At 55.7% G+C, this 18203-nt stretch overlaps 2 protein-coding genes across 8 annotated transcripts in view; one reads left to right on the plus strand and one right to left on the minus strand.

Moving 5' to 3' along the window:
* ARHGEF11 (Rho guanine nucleotide exchange factor 11) overlaps positions 1–5850 on the plus strand; it is a 64264-nt gene extending 58414 nt beyond the window's left edge. For 3 of the 4 annotated variants that reach the window (XM_061605618.1, XM_061605619.1, XM_061605620.1), the window contains 4 exons: positions 69–155; positions 2205–2491; positions 3988–4180; positions 4422–5850. In XM_061605618.1, coding sequence (XP_061461602.1) covers positions 69–155; positions 2205–2491; positions 3988–4180; positions 4422–4468 — 614 coding nt within the window. In that variant the 3' untranslated portion in view covers positions 4469–5850. The remainder of the gene's footprint in view (positions 1–68; positions 156–2204; positions 2492–3987; positions 4181–4421) is intronic. The other variant, XM_061605621.1, reaches the window with a different exon arrangement.
* LRRC71 (leucine rich repeat containing 71) lies at positions 5813–16903 on the minus strand. Of its 4 annotated transcripts, XM_061605622.1 has the most exons (15): positions 16810–16903; positions 16391–16510; positions 15475–15615; positions 15253–15328; positions 14474–14548; positions 13710–13778; positions 13194–13353; positions 12185–12268; positions 11984–12073; positions 11263–11373; positions 9918–10023; positions 9737–9825; positions 8804–8912; positions 8363–8478; positions 5813–7948 (listed from the first exon to the last, which is right to left on the minus strand). In XM_061605622.1, exons 1-15 carry the CDS (start codon positions 16901–16903, stop codon positions 7823–7825), a joined length of 1566 nt encoding a protein of 521 aa, XP_061461606.1. In that variant the 3' UTR covers positions 5813–7822. The 4 variants fall into 4 exon arrangements, with proteins under 4 accessions (XP_061461606.1, XP_061461607.1, XP_061461608.1 ...); XM_061605623.1 differs by lacking the exon at positions 16810–16903 and having other exon boundaries at positions 15253–15331; positions 16391–16590; XM_061605624.1 differs by lacking the exons at positions 13710–13778; positions 16810–16903 and having other exon boundaries at positions 15253–15331; positions 16391–16590.
* Positions 16904–18203: the final 1300 nt, after the last annotated feature.

Below are 18203 nucleotides of genomic sequence, written 5' to 3' on the forward strand. Positions count from 1 at the left end.
TCCTGCATCACATGTGTGCTCTCTCTCCCTCCCTCCCTCCCCTTTTTCCCCTGGTGTCTCTTGCACAGCCAAGGTGGAGGGGGCTAACGGTGCTCTTCCCTTGCCAGACGGTAGCCAGGCAGGAACTGAACCAGGAGGCGCAGCAGAGGCAGATGGTAAAGAAAAACATCAGCAACCTCTTCTTTTCCCGTGCAGTTATGGAAGGGGCTTGGGAAGCTGGAGGGTCCTGGCAGCCCCTGGGCCGTAAGCCAGGACCCCTCCTCTCCCAGGGCCTTTTTTCTGAGAACAAAGGAATGGGGGGTGAGGGAGTCTGGGGGACAGGTGGTAGCTTGCCAGAAGGGCATGTCCTCAACCTGTTGGTCTGCATTCCAATTGCAGCAAGGGCAAGAAATGCACGTTTGCTGTCCCCGTAGAAGTTTTGCTCTGAACTTTTTGCTTTTTAAGTTTCCACAGACAAGTGTGTGAGGCTGGCCATCCGGGGTGGGGGTGTCAGCTTGCCAAATTCAGGCCCATTTCCCCTCTTTGGTTCCCCCTTTGGAGGCGCATTCTGAGCCCTGCTGTTTCTTCTGCACCCTTCTAAAAGCAAATCCCACAGATCGTCCCCCCGACGCTACCTCCACCTGAGCCTTCTAGTCACCCACATCCTCTGTCTTCCCCCAGCCCCACATCTGCAAGTGCAGCCCCCTTCTCCCATCCTGTAACCCTCAAAAGTCAGGTGAAGCAAATGCTGCTGTGGGAAATGTAGAGCAGGGGGCTGGGAATGCCCCCCCCACTTCCCAGTGGCCTCTGTTTAGGAAGGGCAGCAGCAATCCTTGCTCCTCCCTCCATCTCCCCTCCCCCCCCCGTGCTAATGGTGCCCCAGCTTTGTTTTCTTCTGTCCTTCAGACAGAAGGAAAAAAGGCAGTTGACATCAGGTGGGTGAATGGCTGTCCCCTGGGGTGGATCCAACCGCCCACCCCTCAAGCCAAAGTGATGACAATGGGCAATGTTACCTCACTCGGTTAGGCAGAGAGGGACCCCTCTGCCCAGCCCAGCATTGCAGTGGGGAGAAAAATCCACACACACACAGTGGGGAGGGAAACTTACAAAACCACCAAACATCATGCAAAGATATAGAACATAAGAAGAGACTGCTGGATCAGGCCAAAGGGGGGGGCACCATTTGGCCCCCAGCATATCCTGTTCTTGCAGTGATAAACCAGATCCCCATTATGGGAAGCCCACAAGCAGGATTTGAGCGCTACAGCAGCACTCTCCCCGCTTGTGATTCCTAGCAACTGGGATTCAGAAGCATTCTTCCTCCAACAGTGGAGGCAGAGCATAGCCAGTGTGGCTAGTGGCCATTGATAGCCTTCTTATCCTCCATCTCTTTGGTAGGGACTGGGAGGAATGCCTCTGATCTTGCAGATACTTACAAAGGCTTATTCAAGTCACAGAATGATAAAAGAACACTTAAAGCAAAAAGCAAAACACAAGTAGTCCTGATTTTATTTTATTTATTTATTTATTATTAGATTTATTAGATTTATGTCCCGCCCTTCCTCCCAGTAGGAGCCCAGGGTGGCAAAATCATACCAATATAAAGAAAGCTGTATTTTCAGCCTTCATTTTGTGTACCTTTGGCTATAACGCTGTCTTGGTTGGCAAAATGATTTTTTAATGCATATGTTAAAAATGCTTAGATTGGTATGTTTTTAAGGACTCAACTACCTTATACCAGGTCAGAGTCTTGGGGTCTATCTAGCTCTGTGTTGTCTGCACAGACTGTCAGCAGCTGTCCAGGATTTCAGGCAGGGGTCTTTTCCCAGCCCAACCTGGAGATGCTGTCAGGGATTGAATCAGGGACCTTCTGCATGTAAAGCAGGTGCTCTGCAGGCTGAGTTGTGGTCCCTCCGCTAAAACTTAAGCTTCTAGTCCTCATGAGTTTGACCAAAGGGATTACTTAAACAGGAACATAAGAAGTCAGAGCTTTGGTCTGTCTAACCCAGCATTGTCCACACTGACTGGCAGTGGCTCTCTAGGGTTTCAGAGAAGGAGTCTTTCCCAGGCCTGCTGTGTGTTCCTGTTGGGTGCTCTCCCATTGAGCTCTGGCCCTTCCCCGGTTTGGGTGTCTCTCCTCTTTCCTCACCTCCACTCCCCCCCCCATATATACCTATGTCAAATGTCCTTTAAAAAAATACTCCTGTCTGCCACCCCCCTTGCAGGGAACTACTTCTATGTGAGCCTACCGGATGGCCCCAAACAGTGCCAATCAGGCGCCAGGAACCCCAGCCCCACAGAGCCAGCCGACCTTTCCAGCCAGCCGAAGAGCCCGCCTCCTGCCAGGCTGCCCCACAGCTGGCCCCATGCCAAAGAGAGCCCGGCAGGGTGGCCTGGCTCCCTCGAAGGCCCAGTGGCCCCCGAGTGCTTCCCCTCCAGACAAGTGATTCAGGACATAGATGTCATCTTCCAGACGATAGAGCAGCTCTCGCTGAAGCTGACCAGGCTGAAGGTGAGTTTGGGGGGTGGGGGTGCCCTGGTGGGCCAAGCAGGCGTGGGGGGGGGAACCAGTTGCTCTTTTGAAAGTGTTTCCTGTCTGCCTGTGTCCTCTGTTGGGAGGAGGAATCATATGGTGTTCAGGGAGGGAGGAGGAGAGAATCAAACTACAGAGGAGGAGGAGGAGTGTGAGGGGGCACAAGGGACAGTCTTGCCCATCTTGCAGCCCCTCTGCCTGAGCCACAGCTCCTCCTCGGGTTCGATGGCGAATCAAGACCAAGGAAAGGCATCTTGTCACCACCTGCTGGCAGGAAATTTTAGCATGTCACACTCACAGCCGTTTGTAGAGCTTTGTAGCCTTAACAAACCGCCAAAGGATCTCCCAACACTGAGCCCCAAAGATTCTTATCCTGAAGGGCCAACCCCACAGACCGGTTTGCAATCACTCAGAATCCACTCTTCCAACCCTGTACAAGCCTGTACAAGGAAGAGCACAATGCCCCACGAGGACTCTAAACAGACTGACTTGTCTCTGTCGCCCTTTCAGATGAAACACTCTAAAATCTGGGCAAAAAGAAAATACCCTTCGACCCGTAGAATCCGCCTTTGCCACTCACCCATGAGTGTCCTTTCAACCCAGCTCCTAACTTCTGAAAAGGACAGTGGCAACACAAGATTAGGGTTTCTCTGCCCCAAAGCCTTCCGAGTAACTCGTTCACACAAGCTTAGAAAACCAAATGAGTTTCCCCCTTTCATTTCCGTTGTTTTAACTGTTGATGATGAGAAATGAAACAAACAAGTCTCCCCCTGCCCCCGCTGCACTACTCCCGAATTCTCACCTGCAGTTCAAAACTGCCTCTCTCTGCTCTCATGGAGCCACGAGCAAGTGGGGCTGTATACAAGCCAGAGAGTATCACGTATGTGGTAGAAATGGAGGCTTGGGAGTGGGGCATGGAGGGAAGTCTTCCACACTGGTGTCTCTGAACCCCCCCCCCTGCATTGAGAGCCCCCCCCCATGCCACGTCTCAGAGGTAGGCAGAGGCTTTGTTCCCCCTACTAGTTTGAAGATCTAGCCGTGGGTTTTTCTGCCTTTGTGTGCCTGGTTGTTCCCCGAAGCGTCTGGCCTCTCTGTCCAGCCCTGAGGAGTCTCCCCAGGCCATGCTCCCCACTGGCCCTGCTCAGCGCCCTCCTTGAGCACTTGCGCCTGCTGATTGTGCCTGTTGCACGCCTGGATGGAGGAGCGTGTGTGTTTGTAAAGCCTTTTTTCCACGGGCTGGAATGTGGCCATCTGTACATGGACAAGAGTCGCATCCACAGCTGTGTCCCCTTTTGTCCTGGCCCCTCCCGCTGCTGGCAGGTGTTTCCAGAAGGTTCTCCACAAAGGGGATAAGATCCTTGGGCTGGAAAGGGGCCCCCACCCGTTACTGTGAAGTGTCTGATGCCTCCTTGGCTCCTACCGGCCGCCTCTGGCGTCTCCCCTCCCCACTCCCCTTTGGGCTCCTCTTTTCATAGAACGTGGAAAAGGCCCATCAGGAGCTGCTACAGTCGCTGACTGGAGGTTCCCCCCTGGATGCTGCCACCCCTGTGGGACGTGTGCTGCCGGAGCAGAGCCAAATGTCGCCGCGGGACAGCCATGGAGTGCCCAAAGCTGGCCAGGATGACCCTCCGCCCGTCCTGCATTCCCCAGAAGCAGCAGCAGAATTTGGTAAGAACCTCCCCCTCCCCGCTGTCATTTCCCTCTGGAGTTCCTGCCCCTCCCCTTCCACTGCTTACACCCCACTCCCCACCTGCAGGATGTCTGTGGCTCTTTCCCCTCCCCCCCCCCAAAAAAGCAGCTAGAGCCTGCTGGTGAGAGATTCCTGCTGTGCCGGCAGCTGCACTCTGCTTTGCGGTTGTAAAGTGTGGTGTGTATGTCCCTCTCTCTCTCCACCCCCACCCCCCTCCAGGCCAGATCTCCCTTTCTGAAGACGGCCCCCAGGAAGTGACCTTTTAGGGAGAGGAGTTTTGCGAGGGATGGACAGCAGGCAGGCAGGCTCGCTCTCTGGCAGATTGCTGCTCCCTCCTCTTCCCAGCCCACCTTGGCGGTCTCCAGGTTTGAACTGAGCAGGTGGCAGTGGGGAGCCACCAGCGTGAAGGATGGCCAAGCTCCAAGGAGGAAGAAACTGGAATCCCTCCCTATCCCTCCCCCCCCCTCGGAAGCCCACAGTGGATTAATTTAAACTGTATTATAAATAATATCTGGAGTTCTTCCCAATCGGGCTTTCCGGGACAGCTCGCCAGGCTCCGTAGCGGGAGCCCCCCTGGCCTGCATGCCTCTTCCACTTTGGGGGTTAGACCCTTTTTGCTAACCCCCCTCCTCCTGCTGGGCTGAATCAATCATGTGTATATGGGTGTATGCATATGCACCCCACAGACTTGCTTTTTCCAATGTACATGAAAGCTGGAATATATTCTGTATAATTGCACTTTTTTTATTTTGGGTTATTTCGTTTCCTTTCCACTGTGAGGAAAAATCCCTCACTTGGAGAGGCCCCAGCTGCTTCCAGACTTTGATATAAATATGTATGTATATGCATTGAGTTACTGTAAATATATGAGACTTTGTTTGTTTGAAAAAAATAATTGCCTCCATGCCGACTGATAACTAGAAAATTAAAAAGCTCCCCCACTGTAGCTGTGGCTTGATTGGCAGGGTGAGGACAGGGCTGAGAGGTTTGGGGCTGCAAAGACCCCACTGCAGCTGGGGTGTGTGTGTTGTGTGTGACGATGGCTGCCTGTGATCAAGCCGCAGTGAAAAGGAATCTGGCGGGCGAGGGTCTCTCCCCTCCGCCCAGCAAGCGCAGACACCTCCCGCCCCATCACTTGTTTTGTGAAATGGCCCCCGAGAGTGCTCTCCCTGAGCTGCGGCAGTTGCGTCAAGGCAGGCTGCTGGGTGTGAGGGTCCCGAGTCTGCCTTGGAAACAGGACCGTTGTCGTCGTTTGGCGGGAGAAGCCACTGGCTGGTGCTAAGACAATATGCCTCTCTGGAGGCAGCCCCTGCCTGCCTTGGCTGTGCAGGAGGCCTGTCTGCTGCGGCCTCTCCAAAAACACCAACTGCCCCATCGGCTGGCGAGAGGGGGCTGAAGCTGTTTGGGCTGAAGCGGCAGGTCCCCGGCAGCCAGGCCATCCCTCCTTCGTTCTCGTTTCCGGTGGGCCTCGTTGGCTCAAGCGGTGAGTCTAAACCCCAGGAGTTGACCCCCCCAATGCTGCAACAGGTGGATGATGCATATAAGATTATATATAGATATATATAGATAGATATATATGTATTAAAAAAGAAAGATGCCAGTTTGCTGTTCAATCTGCTAAAAGCCAATTTTATTTTCTTCCTTTCAATGGTAAAGGGTTTTTTTTTAAGAAAAGAAAAAAAGTAAAATATTCTTTGATCTTGTGCCTGTCTAGCTTTTTCCTTTTGTCATAAATCAACAGCTGAACTTGAGCAGCTGGTAAGGGGGAGGGCCGAGGTGTTTAGGGTCTGTTAGTGAAGTGAAGTTGTTGCGATGCTTGCTTGCCCCAGGCCTGGCTGCAGGTTTGGGACCACCACCACCACCTGGAGTCAGCCGCCTTTCCCACAATGTGGCTGGACTTGAGGAGGTGGCCAGAAGGGAGCCCCCCTCAGCTGATATTCAGGAGGTCTGTTGCTCAGGAGGAAGCTGTTCCCTGCCCCTCTCTCTCCTGGAGGTGGCAAGGTGGGCGGTGTTCTGTGCAAAGAGGACCTTTCTGCCCAGCTCTCTCTCCCCCCCCCCCAATTGGAGATTGTGTGACTCAGAGATGGACTGAGAGAGGACAGCCAGTTTGCAGCTGGAAGGGCACATGCAGACCTTGGACTTGGCAGGATCCTGCTCCTGACCGGCCACAACCTTCATGCCACACAGCAGGCGTGTTCTTTAGCATGAGCGTACGGAGGACATCGGCACAGCCCGGCTGCAGCTGCATCCAGCCAAAGGCAGCTCGTCTCGTCCAGCACCTCCTCCTCCTCCCAGTGGCCAAGCAGATCCCCCCCCGAGAAGCCCCCAAGCAGGACCGGAGAGCAAGGGCTGCTTTCCCCACTTGTCAGGCAGCTGGAGCACAGAGCCATTGTGCCTAGTAGCCATGGATAGCCTTATCCTCCATTCGTAGGTCTAATCTTTTAAAAGTCTTCCACGCTGGTGGCTGTTGCTGCCTCCTGTGGGAGCAAATAATCAACACCGCAGGGAAGCAAGTTCCCTCGATGGATTTCTTCATCATCCAGGCAGGGAGACACCAGATGAGGTGAGCAGCTGGTATTTCTGCTGACGGGATTACGCTCTCCAGCTGTTTTGGGCTACAATTCCCATCAGCCCGAGCCAGTCCAGGTATATGAGGGGAGGGCTGGTGAGAGTTGGAGTCCCAACGAGTCAGAGGGTACTGGGCTGCAGTAGGGCCCTCCTGGGGACATTTGCATTCTGCGGAGAGCTGTGGCCAGCCCCAAGGTATTTTCCCACCCGAGGGATTGTCTGTGCTGCTATGGAGCATGGCTCTGGTTTTTTGGAAGGAGGGGGTCTACTTGCTTCTAAAACTATGGCCATGCCTTGCAGCACCTGCTTGGCTTCCTTGCACTGTCAGGCTGGTCTCCAGCACAGCTGCAAGTCTAGATGGTTCAGCCTCTGCCAAACATGAGCATTTTCACAGCAAACTCCTTTAAGTGACAGGCCTCTCTGTTAAAAAGACCCAAAGGGAAAGGGGGCTTTGGGGTTTTATATCAATTGTGTGTGCGAGCCATTTGCGTCCCTAGTGAGCAACCACTGGTGGGTGTTGTGCGAGGGAGGAGAGGCAATATAACTGGGGGGCAGTGTCAGCAAGAGATTGTGGCCTCTCCAAGATGCTGTCAAGTCCACCCCAGTGGCACCCCAGTCACAGACGACTTGGATTCTCTCCTTCGCTGCTGGGGCTGTGTTGTGGTGTCTCTAAGCCCCCCGGCCTGTCCCCAACCCACGAAAGGGAGGTGCTGGGGGCGGGGAGCAGTGCCTTTTTTCACTCCATAGGCTGTATTTTACACAAGTATCAGGCAGGGGTGAATTTGGGGCTTTCTCGTTCCATCATTAGCAGGATAAATATAGTTAAATTTTTCTCTCTCTCCCTAAATTAGTACTGGATCCTGCGCCCTTAAGTGAGGAGGCCTTCGCAGCAGAATCTCAGGTTTAGTTTTACTTTTCTTGGACAACCAGGGGAGGGGGTTCCCTCCCCCTGCGGTTGAGTGGACAATTAAAACAAGGCACAAGTCCAAGGCCGGCAAGATCCTGGACGTCAGGACGGGGGCCACTTATTTGTGCGATCTCCAGCTGAGGCTCTACGTTGCCCCCGCCTCCTCCTCTACTGTCCTGGCTGCTGCCCCTGCCTTCGGGAGGGGGTCACGCGACACCATCATCTCTTGGATCCGGGCAAAGGTCTTGCTCTCCATCGGGTAGTTGTTCTTCTGAAATGGTTCAAGAGGGAGGAAGGCAGGCACTGAAATGGTGGCAATGCTGCTCCCTGCTGACGGGTTGGGGACTGAGGGGGGCTGCAATTGCCAGGGGTGCTTTCAACCCCTCCACCTGTGAGACTCACAGCTGGCCCTCAATGCTCTAGTGGGAATCTGTTCCTTGTGGGTCTGGGGGCCCGGACCCCTCCCCTCCTCCCCTGGCTGCTGCTTGGAAGGATCCTCTTCTTCCTTGGCACCCCCGTCACAGAAGACTTGGATTCTCTCCTTCGCTGCTGGGTTGTGGTGTTGTGGTGTCTCTAAGGCCCCCAACCTGTCCCCAGCCCACGAAAGGGAGGGGCTGGCCTGCTTCAGGTGCAAGGAGAAGCAGGTCCCCGAGATGCAGCTCTTCTCCCCCGTCCCCAAACTCACCGCCAGCGACAGCCGCAGGAGCCCCATTGGCCCCTTGCCCCCAGGAGCCGCCCTGCTACTCTGATGCTCCAAGGCTGCCAGGAAGGCTTTCAAGCCCCTCTCCGTGATTTGGTTACCTGAGTCAGGCGGGAGGAGGAGGAGATGACAAAGGCGGCTCAGCTCAGAGTCTCCATCCCAGTCCTGTGATGGCATTTGCTCCACCCGGAGAGTTCCACGCCCCTGCCCTCCACAAGCCCGTCGTGGGTGCCTTCCTCTTGCCAGCCCAGCCAGCTGAGCTCTTGGGCTTCTGAGGAACACTTGGCCTGTTTTTAGACCAGGGGCTGTGACTGGCTGCTAGGAGTCCCTGGCAAGCTTGGCTCCAGCTCAAGGCCACCAGGCGACAGCCACCCTGGGCTTCTGTCCTCCCAGCACTGCCCCAACCCCGGCTGCTCCCAGACGTACGGATGAGGTTCAGGTAAATGAGGACACGGTTGCCTGGGAGGAAGACTTTCCCATCTCTGTGCTCCGCTGGCTCCAGGAGCGGGTTCAGCATCTCGGTGGGCTCCATCACCTGCCAAGGAAAGCAGGGAAGCTGGCGCGGGGGAGGCTCTTTCGGGAAAGAGGTGGTGGCCGCAAGCCCTCCACACCCGGGGCATTTCTCAGAGGAGACAAAGGGGCAGGGATGGGCACGTGTTGCACTTTTGTTTTAGGGGTTGCCAATGGGCGCACATATACCCACGAATGCGCGCATGGGCACCTGCTGAAATTAAGCTTGAAAGAAAACACTTTCAGCCAACAGAAGGCTTTTTTAAGCATGATGTAGGGCCACTTTCATGGGTGTTTGTGTTACAACTAGGGAGAGGAGAATTGTGGCACCGATGGGGCGCCCACAACAGTGTCTGATTTGGGAATGTGCCCACGGGCCCAAAAAGGTTGGCACCCCCAGGTTCAAGGGATCCCAGAACGGCCTTGCCAAGCAAGAGGAGGCTGTCAGCAAGATGGCCCGCGTTGTTGATCCTTGCAAGGGTTTTATGTCTTTAATGTGTTGGTGGTCTTAGCATGGGGCAGGCCAAACATCTCTACTCCTCTCCCCCTTCTTCCTGTCGGTGGGGAGGGAAATGACGGCTGCTCAGAGATGTCTTGGACCAGAGGAACATCGGAGGCCCCTCTGGAGTTGTGGGATTCCCCATTCCTGGGGTCCTCACAAGAGCCGGCAGAGCCAAAGGTCATGCAGGAGGATGGGAGCTGGAGCCCAGCAACATCCAGAGGGCCACACATCGCCCACTCCAGCCTTAAGGGGATTATTGGGGATCTTTGGCTTGGTATTTTGGTGGCCAGAAAGGGGCCATTCTCGGAAGCCTGCGGGAGCCGGAGATATGCAAGAAGGAGCCTCACCTCCACTTCCAGGACTTGAGCCCGTTTGTCTTTTGTGCCAGGTTTCGTTCCTTTGCCACGGACAGCTTTCTGGTCGGCAGCGGGAACAGCTGTGGGAGAGATGACAAGAAGTTGGCCGTGGCCAGCAGGGCCCCCTCAGACTGGGGGGCAGAAGAGGCAGTAAAGGCAGATTTGCAGGCACCTTTCTTGGCTTGCTTGGCGTCTTCCTTCTTGGTCTGAGCTGCTGGCGTTGCCTGCGCAGCAGTCCCTCCGCCCGCCAGGCCCTTCTCATCCTTCTTAAGAGGATCCTGGAAAGAGGAGAAGGGTTTGCTTTGTTTGGGGCTGCGGTGGTGGGTGAATGGTTAAATTCCTCATTCCCCCCCCCATCCCTAATCTGAAAACCTGCAAGGTGGCTGACATGGGTTCAAATCCCACCTGAAATCCAGGCCTCGTGCCAAATGTGTTGGGAATAAGGGGGTGGCCAGTGGAGCCAGAGAAGGGAATGGGCTTTGGGAACCCTCCCCACCCCAGAGCCTGTCTTCTTGTTTACTGCAGGCCCCCTTGGATCCCAGCCCCCACTCTGGTCTCTTCCCTTAGCCTTTCCTGGAAGCATCAAAGTGCTGCTGTGGTATGCTGGGAAGTCTGCGTCGGAATTGCTTTTTGAGAGGTTCTTAAAGATCTTTTGTTTTAATATGTTTTAAAGTGTGTTGTTTTTAAGATGTTTTAGAGTGCTTCTAGTGTTTGCTGCCCCAGGCTGCTTCTAGGAGAAAGGGCGGGATATAAATGTAATAAATAAATAAGTGCCCCCCAAATCCCAGGGAACTGAGGGGTTGCTCATCTGGCTAAGCCCCTGGAATCTGTCCTTGCTAGAAGGTCCCGGGAGGGGAGGACTTGTATCCCAGACTGGGACCCCTGTCTTGGTGCTCCTTCCATCCTGCACTCACAGAACGAATCCCACAACCAGAAGGCGCGACACACAGCAGCAAGAGAAACTGAAGAGACAGCAGGTAAGCAGGAAAAGGCTTTAGTCTGCAAATTATGTTTGCAAAGTCCGGGTGGGCGGGCGAGGGGAGGGAATGGTTTGCAGGCAGTCATTTTTAGAGGGTGGGACACCGGCAGTGACAGGGAAGGACCGGGGGAGGGAACTGTGCAGCATTTGGGAGGATGGGGATGAATTTATATGGGTCCTGCCTCGAGGTGGCTGCCAGCATTAAATTGCTTCCAAGCCACTTAGCAGCTGAGCAGGAAATGAAATCAGGTAGGCATAAGAGGAGTCAGCGGCAGCAAAAGTGAAAAACATCAATCAATGGCCAAGACGAATCAAAGTCTATCTGGCTTGAAGATAATAACAGAGGAGCAGGCTCCAGGAGGGGAGAGGGTGGGGGCAGGTATTACCTATGAGAAGCCACCACAGAAAAGGCCCTGCACCCAGCAGTGAGGCAGGTGCAGCAGGTGTCTTGGAAGACAAATGGGAGATGGCGGGTCAGCCTCCCGGCCCAGTTTCTCTGCATTCCAGACTGCCATCTGGCTCGCTGCAGAGGTCTTACCTTCTTCTTATTGGCGGATTTGGCAGCCTTGGCCGGCTGCAACTTGTCAATGGCTGTGCTGCTGGCATGGCTGGAGGGGCGTTCACTTTTAAAATCCGAGTGTCTCTGTGGCTGGAGAGGAGAGAGATGGAGAGAAGGGTGGCAGCCTCTGGAAAGCAGCGGCCCTGTGCACGTGGTAGCTATTCAGTTTCTGCGTCTGGAAACGCAGCCCAAAGCAGATAAAAAGGAGCAGAGCTCCGAGGCCTGGGCAAGGCCGCCCGAGTTCGGTGGCAGCTGCACAGTCCAATCAAGGCTAGGTTTCTGCAAGGCTCCGAGTTAAGCAAGGGGCTGGTCTATGCCTTGCCCTGGAGCTGAGCACAGTACAGTGTGATGCTGCCCTTACCTCCAGTGCCAGCCGACTTGCTCTTTGCCCAGGAGACTCCGCATGAGGCAGAGGGAACCTGGCTTTGGAACGAAAGTGACTGGCATGCATCCCAGTGCATCAGGTGATGGCTCTGCCATTGACCGTCCCTCTACTCCCATGCTTCTAGTAGGGTTTGTACCATTTTTTAATTTTTAAAAGAAGCCCACAAAAAAGTGCAATGCTTTTGAAGTTCTGAAGAACTGCTCCACAGCAGCCAATCAGCAGCTGGCTTGTACAGCAAATTTGCAGGCTCCAGAGGGAGCGGTCCCTTCTCCGCCCCCCCCCGACCCACAACAGCATTTGCCTTTTTCTCCTTACCAAGCGACATCTCTCCTGGCACTCCTTCTCCAACAGAAGATGCCGCCTCTCCACCACCTCTGTGTGCGTGAGGGCAAACGGGCCGAGGACCTGCAAAATGAGTGGGGCAAGGCTCAGTGGAGAAGGCATTCTCCTTGCCCAAGCCATGGAGGCCTGCATGCAGCGGTGCGCAGCCTGGGAATGGGCCTCAGCCAGACTGACCTCTGCAAGCTTCAGGGCCCCACCGTCGTTAATCTTGTTGTGCGACAACGACAAGGAAAGCAGTGAACGGTTGAGACGCAGACCCTGTACAGAAAGAAGAACATGGGGAAGGCAGGGCAGGCAAGGTTAAGTGGCTGGAGGCCAAGAGGCAAAAAGAGAGCAGAGTTGTGTTCTTGGAGAGAAAAGGTCTGTGGATTGAGCATCCCAGGCACCGTGGCCACCACCACCCCTTGCCTGGCATCTACCTGCCTCTTGCCTCAAGTCAAGGAAGCAACCCTGTTTGCCTTATAAACATCAACGACCAAGCTCTGTTTTGTTCTGCAAGCATCTATGTAAACCAATGTGGTTCCAGGCAGTGCTGCTGGTTGCTCAAGTGCTGCACTCTTCCGTCACATTTGCACATCTGCTTCAGCAGGGATTCAGCAACATTTATTTCTCTTTTCCTGAATCCCAAGCCAGGACAGGAAATATCAGCCATGTGTAGCCAACATTGTGGACTACAACTCCCGTCATCCTCCTTGGCCATCCAGGCTAGGGCTGATGGGAGTTGTAGTCCAGCAACTTCTGAAGGGCAGCATGTTGGCTCCCCCTACCTTATGCCAAAGGAACCTTCCTTGGGAAAAAAGGACACTCTACCCAATACATTTTCTGCCCAGGAGGACTGAAGATAACACACTAATGCCAAAACTGCCCCCATAAGGTTCTTCTGACCATCCCGAGGGAAAAGTGCTGCTGGTTCAACCAAACAGCCAGTGGTCTGCGGAAACCTGACAACCCTCAGGGCACGTCCTGAAGTAAATCTATAGTAAACTTAACTGGACAGCAACAGCTCCCATCCCCTCAGTCCTGACTCTCCATTACCAGTTCTTCTGTCCCTACAGTGCTCTTGCCAGAAATTTCCCACTTCTGGCTTTCTTGGGACAAAGGAGGCCGTCCCATCGGAGAGCAGAATGCAGATCCTTAGCCTCTGTCCGGGTGCTGAGCTGCCCCCCTCCCTGAGGCTTCTCACATTTGCAATGTATCCTGCGCCCACGTCCGTGATGTGGTTGTAGCTGAGGTTGATGGAGATGAGGTTCTTGTTTGAGCTCTTGAGGGAAGAAAGCGCTTGCCCGATCAGGAAGGCCCCCTCGTCATCGATCTCGTTGCTCCGCAGGCAGAGGTGGCCCAGACTAAGAAAAAGAGGCCAGGCCGCTTCTCAATAAGGCTTCCTGGCACCCAGCTTCACGGGAGAGGGACTGGGTTACTATAAATGTCCAGGACTTAAAATTCATCCAGCTCCTGCCTTGTTTCATACCGAGTCGGACCTTCTGAGGTCCATCTAGCTCAGTATTGTCTACACAGACTGGCAGTGCAGTTTCAGACGGAGTCTTTTCTCATCGGCCCTATCTGAAGATGTTATGGGGGACTGGAGCTGCGCCATTCTACATCCAGAGCAGCTGCTCTGCCACTGAGCTACATGCCCCTTCCACCCAACCCGGGTCCTGTGTTCCAGCCCGCCCCGCCCCCCAGCTCCCCCTGGCCTCACGTGGTGTCTTCGGAAATCAGCTTGTAGAAGGAGCGCTCGGGCAGAGGGTTGCCTTCCAAGGCCAGCATTCTGCAAGCGCAGGGAGAAGAGGTCTGTGCGGGATATGGAAATCCCTTCCCGCTTTCTCTCCCCGCACAACCTACCGGCACTGGACCCTTTCTGTTGTTTTGTTGTTGGTCTTTATATATATTAAAAAAACCCTGCAGGATGGTGCTCATGGGATCAGGTAACTGTGGTTCCCCTGCAGGTCAGGAGGTGGGCTTGAGCGCTGGAGACCTAGATCCTTACCTCCTGTGCCACCTCTCCTGCAAATGATTGGCTAAGTCAGCCTTCCCCAAAATGTTGTCCTCCAGGTGTTCTTGGACTCCAACTCCCAGCAGCCTGCACAGCCCATCGTCAGTCATGGACGACAATGGCATCCAAGAACACCTGGAAGGCACCAGGCTGGGCTGAGTGCAAGGGCACCACCTCGGCTGTGGCCATTGCCAACAGACACCACCACAAGCATGCATGCCCCAATCCTGGCTCATCTGGGCCCATAAAAGCCCCCGCCTCAGTCGGAGCAATGGGTTGCCTGCGAAGCAGAAGCTGTTGCTCCTCCTGGAACGCAACCCGGGCTCCTGCCTGTTTGGCCTGCCTGACCTTCTACCTGCCTCTGGGCCCTCAGGCTTGCTCCAGCCTTGATTCCATATGCGGGGAGGGAGCGAGACTCTTGCCTCGTCACCTGCCAGACGGAAGAAGACCCTCGCCAAGGCCCAACTTACTTGAGGGTGGGGCAGTTTGGCACAATGGAGATGAGGGAGAGGAAGGTGTGATCCGTCAGGCCAACCTTCCAGAGCCTGAAAGGAGAGCAGAATGGACACCGTCACCACCCCTGCCCCAGAGAGGGAGAGAGGCTTGCTTATGGACAAGAGCCTCCCCGTTAGAGAGAGAGAGACAAGGCCACTTTCCAAGGAAAACTGAACCAAAGGGATGGGAAGGGCCTTGAGGACATCTAAACCTCTCGTTGCCCTATGACAGGTGCCTCCTCACACAGCCACGCACCCCATCCTGACAGATCAATGGTCCAAAGGGGCAGCCAGCCCCAGAAGCAAAACATTTGTGTACAGCAATCCAGCAGACTTGAGCAAGTGACCCAGAGCATCCAGGAGATTCCCAAGCAGGAGCGAGCAGGGAACCCCTTCCTCATGGTTAACTGTTTTGTCTCGGAGGCAGCAGGGACCAGGCCTGGTCCTCCCATGAGCTACCTGGGGACAGGAGGAGTGTGGGGGGCGAGGGATGGAACCGCCAGGGGGCAGGTGCTATATGCGAGGGAGGGAGGAAGCAGCAGCAGCATCTCGACAGCTGCCAAGAGGGCTAAAATTGCAGCTGAAGCCTTCAGGGAAGTGCGTGGAAAGGGCCTCCCAAGAAGGCATCCCTTCCGCCTGCGAGGCATGTTGGGGGAATGTGAGGCTCCCACCCCTGGACATCTCGCTGTCGGGGAGGTGAGTCCAGGTTCTCCATGACAGCCTTTCCGCAGAGCACCAAAACCTTGCTCCCTCACCGAATTGCCTGGAGGTGGGTGAGAGTTGGCAGGCACTTGGCAAAGATACACAGCATCTTCTCTTCAATTTTCCAGCCTGCTTGAGAGAGAGGAGGAGGAGAATTTGGGGGCCACCCTGAAGCCCTCCGCCCGCCCGCCCACCCAGCTCATCTTGCAGCAGCAAGTGGGGGCACAAGGGTGTGTGTGCACCCCTTGGAAGATCTGTGTGGGTTGGGGACTCACTCCGAATGAAGATCTCCTTGGTGGTCTTGGGGTCCTCCTGCTCCATCTCCACCTGGATGGTGGGGCGGAAGTAGGCATACTTGTACTGGATCAGTGTGAGGGCATTGAGACCCTCCTTCTCAGCCACTGGGTCGGGCTCCTCTGTGGAGACAAGACAGATGCTCATCAGCTGCCTAACCCCCCCCCCGGCATTCCAGCAACGAGGAGGAAAGCCTGGAAGCTCCTGGGGGGTGGAGAGTCCACCCCTTGTGCAGACTTGGTCTGCTCTCTGCCTGGGCACCTTTGTGGAGATCTGCTCTGGCCTTTTCCACCGCTAGATGGTTGCAGATTGGTGCTTACATCCCAGAACAAAGAGAACTGCCCCCCAATGCCCCGCTGCCAATCCCCAGGCAAGCCCTGCCTGCCCACGTCCCATCCGGCAGCTGACTCTTTGGTCTGGCTACTCCCAAGCGGGTGCCATTTTGCTCTCCTGTCTGCTGAAGTGGAAAGGTGACTCTTGAGAGCAGCCTTCATAAACCTGGTGCCCCTGGGGAAATTCTGGGATTGGACCTGGGGCCTTCTGCGGGCAAAGTTGGGGCTCTACAACGGCCATTTACCCAAATCAGTGGGGATTTGTGGATCGTAGTTTATGGGATCAATCACATTCAAAAGCCACTGAGGCACAGCTGGGAAACTGCTACCAGGCTCACAAGGGGCAGGCTGTTGCCAGGATTGCATCCCAGAGCACAAGCGAAGTCCAAAAGGATGGCAGACAGAGCAAGCAGATGTGCCCTGTGCCCTCCACCCTAACCCCCATGTTAGGGTCCCGTTGTGGTTGTGCAGAATCTGAGCCTTGTCCCTACTTTGTTCTGAAGGGGGAAATACCCCAGAGGTTGCAAAGCCAAAGGCCTTGGTGAGGGAAAACAACGTCACTCACCGGGGACAGTGACCGGGCGGGGTTGGGGCCTCATAACGACCTTGGGGATCTCTTGGAATCCGGCCCGCATGCAGAGTTCCACGAAATCCTGCTCCAGTATCCCCGTGCACTGGTACTCCTCTGCGGACAGAGAGAAGTCTCAGGGGCAGCTGGCACCCAGGTCCCGGCCTCAAGGGAGAGGCACTGAAATTGTACGTGGGGATGGCGGCAGCAGCGGCGGCTACAGCAGCGTGGCGCTGGGATGTAGGAGGGCCAAGTTCAAATCTGTCCTTAGCAGTGGCACTCCCTGCAGCAAGCTGCCTCCTCTGGGCTCGGAAGATGAGTGAGAAACTGAAAATGCCATTTGGGGGTGTGGGGGCAATGGATGGTCCTAGTCCTCAGCGCCAAGCAAATTGAGATATTGTGGGGGTGTTTCCTACCTTCCCCGTGTTCAGCCTTTTTGGCAGCATTCCTGGCCTCCTCCTCCAAGGCGGCATTCTTCTCCTTGGCCCCCCGCTCCCCCTTTTTCCCCATGATGCCCCTCCGGAAAGGGCTCTGCGGGGACAAAGAAAAGCACCATCAGACACTGAGAACTGGGGTACGAGGCTAGAAGCTGCGGGGCTCTTCCTTAGGGAAGAAGGACGGGGGCTGGGAGTTCAGGGTCCGTGAGATTGAGAGGTGGGTGGGAGATGAATGTCGGGGACCCCCAGCGGGGCTGCTGGGTGCGAAGCTCCACCCGAAGGGTCTCTCCCTGGCAGCGACGCGTGACCCAAGGGCACCCCCATGCCCTCACCCCATCTTCTCTGGACAGTACAAGCCCCTCCCGCTGCCGCCTTTGCTGTTAGACAAGCCTCTTTGGCTAGAGAGTGGCCAGCTGTCCAAGAAGGGCGGAGCCATGTAAGGCCCCGAAGGGGGAGGGGGCGAGGATTGTCACGGAGGGGCTCCCCATGTGGCTCCGCTGGGTGGGGTGGGCGGCGTGGGATTTGGGGAGGGGTCCCCCGAGAGGGGCTGCCCTGCAGATGCGTGCTGGGGCAGGCGGGAGCAACTGAGGGCCAGAGTGGGTGATGTGTGGGGCGGGGGGGGGAGAAGAAGAGCCTGGAGGGAGGGGCAGGGTTTGGGGGGGGCTGATGCTCTCTGAGGGGGGAGCCGCGCCCACTTGTCGGGGGGGCACGTGGGTCTCCATGCCGGGGCCACGTGACGCACCCCACCGGCAACCAGGGGGCAGCCCCCTCCCTCAACTCCGCTCAGGCCTCCGCCCGCTGTGTAGGTCGCCGCGGTCGCCTTGGCAACCCAGCCGCTGCGGCGAAGGGGCAGGGCCGAGGCGGAAGGCCCCGCCCGGCTGCACTGAGCTCCGCTGGCCGCTGGAGGGCGCAGGACCAGCGACTCCAAGCCACGGCTCCGCCCCTCACCGCCACCCCTGCAGGGTGGGACCCCAGGGCCAAGCTCCACGAGAGCTTTTCAAGACGCTCCCTCTGGGGCTCGCCTCTCCCTGCGAGGCGGGCTGTGGGACCCTGGCGGGCGCCCCTTACAAGATCCATAGCGAGGGCTGCGTGTAGCATCAGCCCTGTTCATAAGTAGCCCCGTTGAAATTGATGGCCGTGGCTAACGGGAGCCCATTAACGGCACTGGGTCTACTCTGAGCAGAAGTTTAGTTGGATACAATCCAATAATCGGTAGCATCCAATGCTCGTCATACTCTGAGAATGCCCATTGAAGTCTAAAGCCACATTTAATTTTGGTTCATTAATTTCAGTGCATCTACTCTGGGTAGTTTTTTCTCCCCATTAACAATTTCGGCCTTCATATATCTTGCTCCCTCCCCCACGTCCGACTG

This window comes from Rhineura floridana, chromosome 22 (assembly GCF_030035675.1).
Source record: "Rhineura floridana isolate rRhiFlo1 chromosome 22, rRhiFlo1.hap2, whole genome shotgun sequence".
Lineage (NCBI taxonomy): Eukaryota > Metazoa > Chordata > Lepidosauria > Squamata > Rhineuridae > Rhineura > Rhineura floridana.